Source organism: Semicossyphus pulcher, unplaced genomic scaffold, assembly GCF_022749685.1.
Source record: "Semicossyphus pulcher isolate SPU_LCO1_2020_fin unplaced genomic scaffold, fSemPul1.0.p SCAF_15, whole genome shotgun sequence".
In the NCBI taxonomy this organism is placed as follows: domain Eukaryota; kingdom Metazoa; phylum Chordata; class Actinopteri; order Labriformes; family Labridae; genus Semicossyphus; species Semicossyphus pulcher.
This window is the reverse complement of record NW_027211659.1, coordinates 8,865,381-8,879,499: the sequence shown is the minus strand read 5'-3', so window position 1 is coordinate 8,879,499 and position 14,119 is coordinate 8,865,381. Positions and strand designations below refer to the sequence as shown.

Here is a 14,119-nt window from a genome sequence, read left to right as displayed (position 1 = left end):
TTCAATCTACGGGGCGGGTGGAGGGTCATGATACTAGAACGCGCATGCGTTAATCACGCATTAAAATAAATAGTGGCATAAAGTGAATGTGCATTCACACGTTATACGCGTTCACTTTGACAGCTCTAATTTAAACATAATTGTATCATTTATAAGGCAACAAAGACACAAGTATATATAAAGCACTGTTTTATAGGATGCAGGTGCTGCCTCTTTTATTGAATAAGAAGTAGTGGGATTTGTCATGCTGGTTTTAGCACTTTCTAGATACTCTGTAATTTTTGTAATTGATCGTTGACCATTATCTGACAGACAGGCTGAAATAATAATCTAAAATAAGTAAGAGTTAAAGCTGCTGAAAAACCCGACTACACAAAAACCTTTTAACTTAAAAATTGAATGTCTTATATTCATAATTGTTGGCATCTAGAAATTAGTTTCGAACTCGACATGCAGAAAACAGATGGTCTGAGAAAGAGCTTCACAGCTGCACAGAAACTGCACGTTGTGGATTTTGCTGAACGCCGTCTTAAAAAAGGTCTTTATAGCTAATTGAGCTGTTTTTATAACAAGCTTTTATGAACTTTTATTTGACTCAGATGTTGTGGATGCTTCATGAGACTCTGATATTATTAAAGCACTTTTAGTATTTCAAGCAACATTTCCAGAGGCTTTATATCAGACAGTAGAAGAGATATAACCACTGACAAGTGTACAGCAGCAGAAACCTGTGGATAAAGGCGCCGTGGTTGCTGATCTCATAGAGTCCTTACTGCGGTGAGATATTTTCCCTTTGCTGCATGTCATCCTCTCTCCAGTTCACAACAGCAGTTTGATTAAACTAATCATCTGATTAAAAAAAGTTGTGAAATAACACAAGTTTTCAAAATACTTTGGGGCGCCTGTGGCTTTGGAGTTTGAGCCCTATATTGCTCCAAAAGGCTTTGAGTTAATTGTGCAATGCAGTGTAAAAAACGTTGTGCGGGAAGATTAGAAACTCACAAGTTATTCTTTATTTTATTCTAAGAAATAACGACATCCTCCTCTTGATTAGTTATAAATAAATTGAAATTGCACAGATAGGAGTGTGTGCTGATTTTTAAAAGGCCTAAATTAATATCATATCTTAGTTCTTCTCTCTTATGATGGGTGTTACCGTGACTTGAGGTCACGTTGCTCTGTGCGTCATTCCCGACATTAAACATGAAGCCAGGGGGCCCAAAAGAGGCAGCACATGTTTTCTCAATAGTTAACCAGTGTTACTTCTATTACACGCAACAAGTGCTACGCTCATACATTTTCATTTTCTCTGTCATACAAATTAAACTGCTCGCCCAGCAATTTAACCACCTGCTTCTCATAACTACAGTCCACAGCAGGGGAACACATCCTGGGCAATCAGCTCTGCAAAAATCACACTTTTTTGGACAGGCCCTCAGACTATTTGTAGTTTTTCTAAGCCCTAATCAAATAGTGAGTCTACATCTTTGAGAAAGTTTGACGCGTGTGTTCTGGTGGAAGTTTTCGGGGTTGATTGCATTGTTGAGTAAGGTCTTAAACAGAAACAGAATCGGCACGATCAGTTTGAAAACGTTTGTAGAAATAAACGCACAACAAGCTCGACAACATTATTAGACAGTAAGATGATGCGACCAAAGAAGAGTGCAAATGGTGCAGAAATAAATATGATAATGTGGCTTTAACAGGTTGCTTTTATATAAATAAGGTAGGTGGATATGAAAGTGCAGCGTGCATAAACAGGGTGTAATCTACACAATGAGAGTGAATGATATAATGAAGAGTTACATTGGATAACATGTACTTTGATGTAAGTCACATGCTCAGGGCTCTTCACTCACGTGTTTCTTCTCAAGGCTCTTGTGCTACTCTCCTTTGCTGCTACACTTTTAAGCATAAAATATACAGTATCCACTTAATGCAGTGGCAAAATGACTTGACTAAGACTTTCTTGAATAATTTAGTAATAAGGTACCAATAAAGAGAAAAGGGATGTGTAGTGTTTTAGGACTGCATCTGTTTTCACATGATTCAATGTTTCTTTAATGGTTTGAAATGGGGTGGGAATCGCAGGGTAACTCACAATATGTTGCGTGATACGTGGCCCGCGATAACAATAATGTCACGATACAGCGATAATCGATATATTGCAAGACGGTTGAACTTGTTCACCGTTTCCTCAGAAGGCAGAAACGTGTCTGTTTTGAGTGACAGGCTCATCAAAGTTTACAATCTGAAGATACAACCTGAAATGTGACGTGCAGCGTAAGATATGAATGTTGATTAAATATGTATCTGAGCTGTTGAAATAGCAGGTGTAGTTAACCTCTTTTTTTAACAAGCTCAATGCTCAAAGTATTTCAGGTTTGGGTGCAGAACTATTTAATTATCACTCTTACACCCTTGATAAAAGTTACGAGGAGACTCGAGCTGAAATTATGAAATCAGCAAGCTAACTTCACCAGTTAAGACTCTTGAACTGTCTCTGTCTCTTGAACTGTCTCTGTCTCACTCAGAAACACACAGTCAAATTGCCTTTGCACAGAAGCATTACACAGTGTTTTTCTCTTAATCGGTCTTTGGTTGCTCACTGATTTACAGAGAGCACATTATCCATACAAAAGCAAAGTGGCATGCGTTTGCCTTTAGGGCCTGTGTCCACTAACAGCGTTTTTTGCACTGGCCTCACCCACAACCTCAATTTCAGAGCGCTTCTCAGGGCGCTTACTGTTGCTAGGTTACGAAAGTTGTCTGGCGGCACTTCAGCTTCCCTCGGTAGTGACCGTTAGGTCTGTTATAAATTGCTCTGTATGCTTAATATTTGCTTTTACTCAAGGACATTTTAGGAATCGTGTCCTTTCGTTAGCAGCAGCTCGAGACAAGGAAATTGTATCCTTGAAAAAACGAAAGGATCAGCTTCTCCTCCACCATTGTTGTTGACACAAACGTTAGCTGAAGTCCCGCCCCTTCTTGATTTTGATTGGACGGTGAGGGAGAAGACATTTGCGAGCGTGGTGACAAAAAACTGCTTATACTGAAGGTGTTTTCGGCTGTGGACGCTGAGCGCTGAAAAGTGTCCACTAACAGCGTTTTTTGCACTGGCATCACCCACGACCTCAATTTCAGAGCGCTTCTCAGGGCGCTTACTGTTGCTAGGTTACGAAAGTTGTCTGGCGGCACTTCAGCTTCCCTCGGTAGTGACCGTTGGGTCTGTTATAAATTGCTCTGTATGCTTAATATTTGCTTTTACTCAAGGACATTTTAGGAATCGTGTCCTTTCGTTAGCAGCAGCTCGAGACAAGGAAATTGTATCCTTGAAAAAACGAAAGGATCAGCTTCTCCTCCGCCATTGTTGTTGACACAAACGTTAGCTGAAGTCCCGCCCCTTCTTGATTTTGATTGGACGGTGAGGGAGAAGACATTTGCGAGCGTGGTGACAAAAAACTGCTTATACTGAGGGTGTTTTTGCGCTGTTGACGCTGAGCGCTGAAAATGCTAAACTACATTGGTTTTGTATAGAAAATAGGAGCTGCCGTTAGTGGACACAGGCCCTTAACTAATGCTAATTAATGATAATTTACAGATTGGTTCGCATCTGTGTTCTAACAAAACCCCTACAGTAAGCCTCGAGGGTGCCCCAGAAACTGAAAACGTACTTTCCTTATAAATTACTCCAATACGGTTGTGCACTGAGACAGAAATAACCGGAAAACTCATCGGATTGTTTCTCCCAACAACCTCTCTGGTTTTGAATCTCTTTTTCCACTATTTCCATTCCAACATCACAGACACTCACACAACAGTACGTGACAACAAAATCAATCTTTGTTGTTTTCATGCTCAGTCCACACACACACACACACACACGCACACACACACACACGTCTCTTCCCGGAGCTATTTCCTGGAACTGTTTCGCTTTGAACGTTTTAAAAAGCCCTATTTCCTGGTTGTTACCTTTACATCTTGTGCTTGAATTCTCATTAAGGTTTTATGGCGTCTCTGTTTTTATCCACGAGGGTCTTGTGTCATGGACAGTTATAGATGTGTACATGCACATACATTGTGTACTTAATAACCCTAAGGCAATGTGGTTGCCTATTAGAATGTGCAACACGCCACATGCAGATTACAACTTACACCTGTGTAGTGGTGAGCAATTGTTTCATAGTCACTGGAGGTCTTTCATCGATTCAAACTGTAGTCATTGACATCCTGCTTTAAGCCAATTACTCTCACTCCTTGAGATGTAAACCTGCTCTGTTAGGTAGACTGTGGCGTGTTTTAAGTCCAGTTTCACGCACACTCCACCTCTGTTTAAAACGGGGGCACACACCTTCCACGAACTCCCCGTCATCTCGCCCTCACTGTGTCCTTGTTCTCCACCGTACTGAATACATTTGCAGGTTTGCGAACATTGAATTTCTTGTTCCACTTTTTCAAAAACAATCTACATAATATTCATGTTTTTATTCATGCTATACAACCTGAAATGGGTCCTCATCCGTTCTGAAGTAGCACGTATTGATGCATGAGGCTGACACATGAAGGCCAAAGGCAGTGTTTTCTACAGCCGTGGGATCAGTGTGACTAACCAGGATGTAGTTGGCTTCTTTATTCATTCTTTGGAGAGTTTGTAAGGAGAGCTCAGAGTCGTAATTGCCTTGAGATTATTTTGACAACAGAAGTCACTTTAATTTCCTCTCGCATACATTCTCGCACAATGCAGTTAATTCTGCTTCCGATTCAAAGAATGTAACTATCTCATTAACGCTCAATGGTCCATGTATGAAAGGGCTATTAGGTAAGGAAGTATGTGATGCAAATTATCCCAGTGCCCTTTAAGAACGGTATAGACTCGTTCTATATCTGCAGGGATTGCTCCTTATTTGTAAGAGTAACATGTACACGCTAATCTCACAGTGACACCATGTTAACATGCACACGCACCCCCGGGACAGGAATTACACCTGAATGAATTACAGGAAGATTCAATTTGTGAGGAGTTGTTTGGCAATAAAATGCTTAAATCGTAACATTGATGGCTGGGAGGGCACAAAACCATCCAGCTCAGTGGTACGTAACAAGCTATTTCAAACTAGCAGTCAGGTGAGACGTTTGATAAAGTGGTGGAGGAGTGGGAAAGAAAATTACACATTTTGTGGTGGACTGTAGCTCAGTCTGTAGGGAACCGGCTGGTGAAAATCCCGGTATGGAACTGGGGCTGGTAGCTGGAGAGGTGCCAGGTCCTTTCCTGTGCACTGTAGAGGTGTCCTTGAGCAAGGCACCGAATCCAAGTGAAAAATTGAAATTATTGATTAATAAAGTATTTCTTCTTCTTCGCCTTCTTCTCTGTCTTCGTCTCCTTCGTCTTCATCGTCTACTTCTTCTTCTTTGTCTCCTTCGTCTTTGTCTTCGTCTCCTTCTTCTTCTTCTTCGTCTTCATCATCTACTTCTTCTTCTTTGTCGTATTCTTCTTCTTCACTTCTTTGTCTTCGTCTCCTACTTCTTCTTCATCGTCTACTTCTTCTTCTTCTTTGTCTTTGCCGTCTTCTTCGTCTTCTTCTTCTTCACCTCTTTGTCTTCGTCTCCTTCTTCTTCTTCGTCTACTTCTTCTTCTTTGTCTTCTTTGTCTTTGTGGTCTTCTTCGTCTTCTTCTTCACTTCTTTGTCTTCGTCTCCTTTTTCTTTGTCTTCATCTTCTTTGCCTTCTCCGTCTTCTACTTCGTCTTCTTCACTTCTTCGCCTTTTTCTTTGTCTCCTTTTTCTTTTTCCTCGTCTCATTTTTTTTGTCTTCTTTTTATTCGTTTTCTTCTTCTTCTTCTTCTTCTTTTTTTTCAAGGAAACATTGCATTTTATTAAGTTGCCTGTCTTCCAGCGATATACAGGAAACAACAGATGATGCCTCAGATAGTGAGGAAGGAAGTCGTTAGCTGATGTTAGTATTCATTAGGAGGAAGTGACATAATGTAAATAAACATGACTCAGCGTAACATGATTAACACTTAAATACATTCACCACACTCACTGGGATTTTCATGATGATGATGATGATGATGACTATACTGATTGTGTTGATGTTGCTGATGGTGATGATTATTATTTAAAGAAACAAACAAAAAGAAACGCCCTGTACACTGCCTGTCTGCACCAGTGTCTGATCGCACTTGAAGCTGTTTGTTGCCTCTTACCATCTTCGTTCCCTCCTCTCTTGATCTTTGCTTGTGTTGTATTAACTCTCAGATGTACGTCACTTTGGACAAAAGCGTCTGCTAAATGAAATTGTAACATTACGTCCATGAACATGATTTCTTTGTTGCATCAGATTTTCATCGCCATACAATGCTGCTTATTTAACAGTAAAGACAACAACTCCCACATTACTTCACAACATCAACAAACTCTTTTGTTTTGACTGAGAGGCCCTATCTGCAGAAACTCTTTACTGTGCACTCAAGGTGAAGGGTTCGTTCCGTTTCTTAGTGTTGACTGCATAATGATAATTAAAGCTTCTCTGTTTTATCTATCTTCTGTATGTTATATTCTGTCAGCCATTTAGATTGTCTAGGAGACAGTTCCTGCATGTTTTAATAAGACAGGCTGACTGATGACTTTAAGTGGAAAATGCATCATACTTCAAAAATGAAAAGTGAAATCAGCGTCAAAAATCTTCAAAGAAAAAAAGATCACAACCAGAAGGGATTGCCAGGTGTGCACAGCCTCGTTGTATGTTCCCCTGCAGGTGAAGATTCATCATTTTTTGATGTGTGTGACATCTAATATTCAAACTGACATAGACCCCTAAACAAATGACCCGTGTGCAGTGTCTCATATATGTTACATACATGCTGCTAATATTTGATCAGCGGGCCTCCCTGCTCCATCAGCTCATTTGTCTTGACATGCAATAAGTAATTTATAGGTGTCATCCGCATTAGCATCAAACCGCTGCTAGCTGCCATTTATGTGCACATGAGTTATTGATTATATAGCATACATATTATTTCAAGGGCAGATTGAAACATTTTTCCCCCCGCAGAAAGTCTTAAACCAGTAGCAGCCAGGCTTTATACGAAGCGCTCCAAAATGCTCTTTACTATAATAACAAGATGACAAATGAGTTATCCTCTTTGTTCACAGGAAGGAGTAGAGGTGAGGGTGGCGAGGATCTTCAACACGTTTGGCTCCCGGATGCACATGAACGATGGACGTGTTGTCAGCAACTTCATCCTGCAGGCTCTTCAGGGAGAACCTCTCACTGTACGCATTATAAGCTTTCTAATGATCCTATGCTCTCAACTCATTTATCAAGTGCTCTAGGCAAACTTCAGCAGGGCTCTTTTCTTAGCTGCTAGCAGTGAGAGTATTTACATTGTAAAGGAGAAAAAAACTGAGTATGATTTAAATTTGGATAAAAGTTGAATGCACCTTGAAGGTATAATAAGTAGGATTTTTCCTCGCATTTTGTCAACAACACATTCAAACTGGGCTCTTCGTCACGAGAAGCTCACTCTCAGGGCCTTTCCCAAACCGGACCGTCCCCACTCCCACTCCATCGCTGAATGAACTCCGTTTGATGTCACACTCGCAGCCGAACGGAGCACCCTTCGTTTAGGTGAAGGGGTTAAATGCAGCGCACAGCTGTGACACACACTCCTCTCACTCTGGCGGAGGCAGGAAATGTGTGTAACCATGGTTTCATGTCAGACAAATAACAATAGCTACGTAAATACCAGTGAGGCAGAGTCGTTACAATCACTCCACATTATGAGGAAAATAAACTTCATCCCGAGCTCCCTTGGTGGCTTTTCTTATTCGTAGCCTAAAAGTATTTTTTCAACATGACCTGCTGAGTTTTTACAGCCGTCCCCGTTGATATAAAACACTTCAGATCAGTATATTATTTCATGTTTATCCTTATTAAACGATTCTCGTTGGTACGGGTGATAACACAGAACTTTAATTTGCAACACAGCCTTGCACCTGGTCCGTAAATCAGCGTCTGTGCCGACTCGCTGGTGGAGGGTATTACAACCCACTCCCACTCCACACTTTCGGACGGCACTCAATGTGGTGGACCCTCCACACGAGCATGCGAGCGCGCAAGCGGAGTGGAAGTGTGTAGGGAGAGGGTGTCGGGAGTGGTTTGGGAAAGGCCCTCGACATCGAGCATCTCTGCACCTTCGCGCTAGCATGCTAACCACCGGTTAGCTTGTCCTACCCGGTTTGAGGCACCTACCTGTCCAACAGAAAGAAGGCCAACTCTGCATCACTCTTTCGCCATGTTCCCCGCTCTGAATGGGGCCCAGGTGCTAATTTAAACCACTCCCACACTCAACTATACGCTGTGATTGGCTCAGGGAACCACGATAGCGCCCCTCCTGAAAACGTCCCGTGCAAAGCAAAACAACAGAATAGATGCAGAGGGAAGGGTCTCACAGGGGTCTGCACACACACTCACCTACACACATGTATAGAGGCCCATAAGTGATGATTTATATTATATTATATTTTTAAAGTCTATATTTTATTTTCTTAGGAAAATCCTACTTATTATGCCTTTAAATTATCTTTTCAGGTCAATCTGTTAAACCATAATAATGTCAAGAGAAATCTATTATTAATAAATAAATAAATGAAACTTGCAATAAATGTAGTGTATGATTCAATGCATGGTAATCACATGTTTGTGCATCATGCACGGATGATAATCAGTGTTCTCTTGTTCTCTAGGTGTACGGTACCGGTTCCCAAACAAGAGCCTTTCAGTATGTGAGGTAAGACGGCTAAATTAGAACCGGATATTTAACTCGACGTCCCTGAATATTAACGTTTGTTGTTTTCCCATCAATCAGGAAACAATGTAGCAAAAACAGTCACAATATAATGTATAAATAAACAATAAAAACGATGAATTATAGTTCATTGTATTGCATAAATGATAAAAATGCCATGCGAGTCACTACTTCTGCTGTAATCAAAGGTTTGTGTGGATGTTGATGCTTACATGCACGGATGAATTAAGGATCAGGCGAAGTTTTACTGCATTAAATCTTTCAAGTTTTATGCTAAAGACCAACATGTTCTGCCTGGGAAAGCAGATACATTTGCACGCGTCAGGTTTAAAGAGTATTAGTTGGTTTGTGTGCAGGTGATGATGAGATTAGTTTGATGACTTTGAAGAAGAGAGATCAGAGACACGGAGCATTTGAAGCCCTCGTATCTCTTTTAAGCATCCACCTGCTGCCCGTGACTTTATTGTTGTGTAAGCAGTGAAAACGCAAGGTCGTCATGAAAAGTCTCTTTAAAAAGGAACTCTGTAAGAAAGTTAATGTGTCCTTCATTACTAACACTTTTGTCAAAACAAGTCAGTGTTCAAAGACAGTCACACCTCTCCTCCTCACCGTCATCTTTTCACTTTCTCTGTCAAATTTTAATGATCAAGTCAAGAAGCACGCTGTTACAGGCGGCTGTTACAACTTTAGTGCCATAAAAAGTGTTTGCTCGCCTGTGGACTTTTTTCATTTTTTATGCAATTAGGGTTTTATATCTGATGGATCAACAGAAAAAGTGTGTGTTCCTTATGTTCTTTGTAGTCCAACAGATGGCGATAACACGCTGCCTGCTACAAACCAATGGAGGAAACTAACGTGCTGTCGTTAACCTTTCCTGCTTCAGCGTCCCGACCGTAGTCAGAAAGCACAGGGGAGACTTATTGTTGTTCTGCCCCGGAGCGTCACTTTAATACGCCAGCAGCATGCAGCAAGCAAGACGCAGGAGCGTGGCTTCAGTATTGAGGTGTCGTAGGCTTTTTTATCTGGCTCAAGGTTTTGATTAAACGAACTGGGCTTCAACTTGCGCGAGATTTGGCCACAAGATCTCATAGCGCGAATAACAAAGCCACGCGAGAGTTATAGGGAAAGGCATGCTGTATAACAACATGCCGAAAATACACTCGTGGCCAAAGCCGACGCTCACAGAGAGTAACATGAACTAGCTTACATATTCATGGACGCACACACGATAAAAAGAGTCTGTCAACGATCACTGATGTCTCAGTAGTCGGTACAGTAAACAAGTCCAGGCATGTCTCCCTCGCTGCCGTGTTTCGAGGGGATGCGCTGAGTCGTGCTGCGTTCAGGAGCGCTCAGAAATGTGAGAGATCAGATGTTTTTACATATTTTTGAAGATCGATCTCGGGATTAATGAAGCAATATTGGGTCATTCAAATGAGAATCGATTCGAATCAGAAAAAAACGATTTTTTTAAACCCAGCCCTAACTGCTACAGACACATATTGAAGTGTCCTTGGGCGACACACTGAACCCCAAATTACTCCTGAAGGCAGAGCCATCGGTATGAATGTGCATAGGTCCTGATTGGTGATTGGCACTTAGGTCTTTGCCATCAGTGTCTGAATGTGAGTGTGAAAGTGTAAAAAGGTTTTGAGTGGTGGGAAGACTAGAAAAGCTCTTTATAACTTCCTATGATAGATCCTGTGATAAGTCGATTCAAGGTTCCCAAAGGTACCTGTGGAAGGATCCTTACCGGTTGCCTGTAACAACCCTTAGCCCTTGTAACAGGATGTCTCCTTGATAATTTAGTGATGCAGTTCTAACTGCACTGCACTGTGGAGCTTTCAGATACTTTAAGAACCACTCACATTCATTCATAGATCTGTAGTCGCAACCTGTAACACATGCACTATTTTTCGTTGCTGTTGCTGGGCCGCACTGTCGGTACGAGTGCCCTCCGCTTAATTCTCAGTCTGAGTTTTTTTCCGAATCCAGGCCTACCTTAGAGAACTACTTTGTGAACTACTTGTTTATTTATGTCTGTATTGTGTGCACACCTCTGGAGAGGTCTGGGACGTCATGATTTCATTCATTCCACACATCGTCCTCTGGCCGTGCCTTTGTGCTGCTCAGACTGACAAAGGTTTTCACCTGGCAGAGATCATGAAACACCTTGTTTTTCCTGCACCTAAAAATAGATGCAGCCAATGAGTGAGCAATTATGCTCCTTTGTCATCTCTGTGGAGAGTTACGAATGCACAGTTCCTCTTAGGAAGTCAGTGATGATATAAAACAAAGTGTACATTTCAAAACTTGTGAGACCCTGAAAGCACAAGACGTCATGTGCACAAAACGTATAAGGCTGATTGGTACATGATTGTACCAGAATAGCTGCGGACAGACGGAAACACACACATACACTGTACTGAGCGCATGATCCCTCAAGCCTTACGCCTCGCGGAGAAAATGTGCATAATGCATGAAGGAAATTGGACCAAATTAAAATTAATAGGCAGCATCTTGGCGTCATTAGCCCTGAGAATGCGTGCCTTATGAAACCTTAATCATGAGTCAATAATACTTGCATAAGATACGTCTTGCCCTCACAGTTAAAGAAGAACTCCGGACATGAAAGCAGAGAATTAAACAGAGGAAATAACTTATTTTGCTAATTGCTAGTTTTTAATGATAAAACACTCTGAGTCAAACGTTCAGTTTAAGCGCTGACAAAGTAGGAAATGATGATAGTCCAATCAGTCTCTTATATAGTGATTAGTTCTGCTGAACTGACAAGAGTTTCTCTGAAACGGCAGTTAAAGTTAAGAGGTCTTGTCTAATAGCAGTGACTATTCTTAATGTGTCCGTCAAAGTGCTTTTAAGGGCTGTTGGTGCAAGGTGAGTCATTGAAGAGAACAGCCAGGTCCAGATGTGGATTCAATGTCTATATTTGTAGGGCAGTATGTGTATGGTACTATGTGGAGCACAGGTAGATTAGATTCTTGTATGTAGTTCTCACCAGATGTAAGCAGGTGAACAGGTTTTTGCCGGGGTTAACACTGTTTCTCAGTTATCTGCTGCCTCTGCACAGGCCTCTCACCGCTGTCACCGACGACGTTTAGTGATGTACAACCGCTGCCCCGGGCCAGCCCCGCCTGTCCCTCCCTGACTGCCAGGGAGAGAGGAGAGAGAGCAACTTGGAGCTGTTGGCATAGGTGCCGTGAGCTGCGATTAATCTGAGCAGCGTACGTGGGAATTAATTTATTAATTAATTAATATGAAAGTTGCTAAATTTGTCGCTAGTCGCTTTTTTGAAAAAAGCTGCCAAGAGGGAGAGAGAGAGTCGCTAAAGTGGCAACACTCACAGGAATTGCCACGGGAAGTAAACACAGGTGTGTTGGGTTTTTTTACGCATTAAATATTTCAAATTAATCGCAAAAATTAACACGTTTTAACAGCACTAACAAATAGTAATGTTTTTATCCACTTCCAATTAGGGCCGGGAATCGCAGGGTAACTCATGATACGATACGTGGCCCACGATAACGATAATATCATGACACAGCGATTCTGCGATAATTTATATATAAGATATGTAATGGTACATCACGATATCTGATTAACAATTCATTTCCGTTCATGTTACCCTCATTCATGTCAAGCGCCACTGCGAGCAGTCATGAAGTAGTGACACGGTGGGTCAAAATCGCAGGGAAAATCTGTTTAGAGAACCAAATATTAGTAAATTCAAACATCGATATTTGGCGCCAGCGCATCACTAATTGTGTTGCACGAGTCAGGACAAAGATATATTGCCGTATCGATGTTTTGTCCCAGCCGTACTTCCAATAGCGGCCAACGTAACTCAGTTTCCTGAAAATCTGCAACTAAAATGGAATGCACTTTTCATCTTATAATATAAGGAATCGATTGTGAGTTGGTTGCATTGAGAGTTCATTGAGACTTCAGTGCCTTTAAATCAATTCAGAGGATGATGGTGCTACAGGTGTCTTCAATGGTATTTATAAGGTATTGTTGAACCACACAGTTCTAGGACTCGCTGTCAGTAGAATTCCATTGGGCACCTCCACAATGGACAGACTTTTTTTTTCCCTTTTAGAGCACTTAATGGCATCTATATGCAGACAACAGGAAGTTCCTGTTTCTAAGAGAGAACGAGGATTGTATAAACTGCAGCTAAGGTTGCATATATTACATGACTTGTTAATGATTGTTGACTTGAGACGAAAGAAAAGATGATCGATCCTTTATATTATCCAACTGAAGCGTCTCAGGGGATTGATAATGAGCAAAACATTCGAATCAGGTGTGTTAGAGCGCGGAGAAACCTAAAACATGCAGGCAGGTAGCTCTCCAGGAGCAGGGTTGGAGACCCCTGATATAGACAGTAGTCTCTATTAACAAATTCTACATAAAATGTATATTTTCCGTTTGTAGTACGTTTGTAGTCCTATTAGTATTTCCCAATCACGTCAACAGGCTGCAGGAAAAGTAAAAGGAACATAATGCGCCCTAATGAAATCCCGGCTCCCATCGGCAGCATCTGACAGCGATTTAGCTTCTTATTAATCTCTATAAACGGACATCTGCATGCTAACAGCTAACAATCCGTTAGAGATCTAAAATTCAACTTGAAAAAATCGTTTGACGCTGTGTAGTATAAGCCGTCCAGTGTCTAGATTTCCCGACTTCCTCGAATGCATCAGAAAAGATCGATCCGACCTGCGTTCGACAAACGAGCATTTTAAAAGTGGTTTTCTTCTCCTCTTGAGGACAGACCTGACAAAGCTTCATTTTTACCTTTTACTAATCTGCATCATGATGTTATTTCAGCAAAGGTAAGAAAAGCGGGGGTTTTTTTTCACTTTTGATCTGAGCACACGGTCGCTTCGCAAGTTGCTAACTGGACTGTAAACAATGCAGCGCACGGAAAAGGAAGTCTTGACTCGAAGTCCTTATCGCTATCTGCTGGCTAAACCGGACACGCCCGACATGTTCACCTCCCCGAGGCTGTATCGTTTCAGGCTATAGCTGATGGGTTTCAACATTGTACAGACAGTAAAGATCGCATATGTTATTTAGAGACAAATTAAATTAAAATATGTGTTTGCAGAAATGAAACAAATCAATCTACCTCATCAGCACAGGCATCAGGCGACACCAATTATCTGAAAACGGCATAATCGATCAATCAGTTGATCACTATTTTTAAATGACCTCACGTTTCTCCTCATGTGACATATTTTCTTTGATAGCACGTGTTACAGTACAATGAGATGAATAATTACT

At 41.4% G+C, this 14,119-nt stretch overlaps 1 protein-coding gene across 1 annotated transcript in view; it reads left to right on the top strand.

Annotated features, from left to right (window-relative positions):
• The window catches only part of uxs1 (UDP-glucuronate decarboxylase 1), a 42,184-nt gene that overhangs the window by 20,880 nt on the left and 7,185 nt on the right, over window positions 1-14,119 (top strand). The window contains exons 10-11 of the mRNA XM_069663000.1: window positions 7,158-7,277; window positions 8,751-8,794. Of these exons, the coding sequence (XP_069519101.1) occupies window positions 7,158-7,277; window positions 8,751-8,794 (164 nt within the window). The remainder of the gene's footprint in view (window positions 1-7,157; window positions 7,278-8,750; window positions 8,795-14,119) is intronic.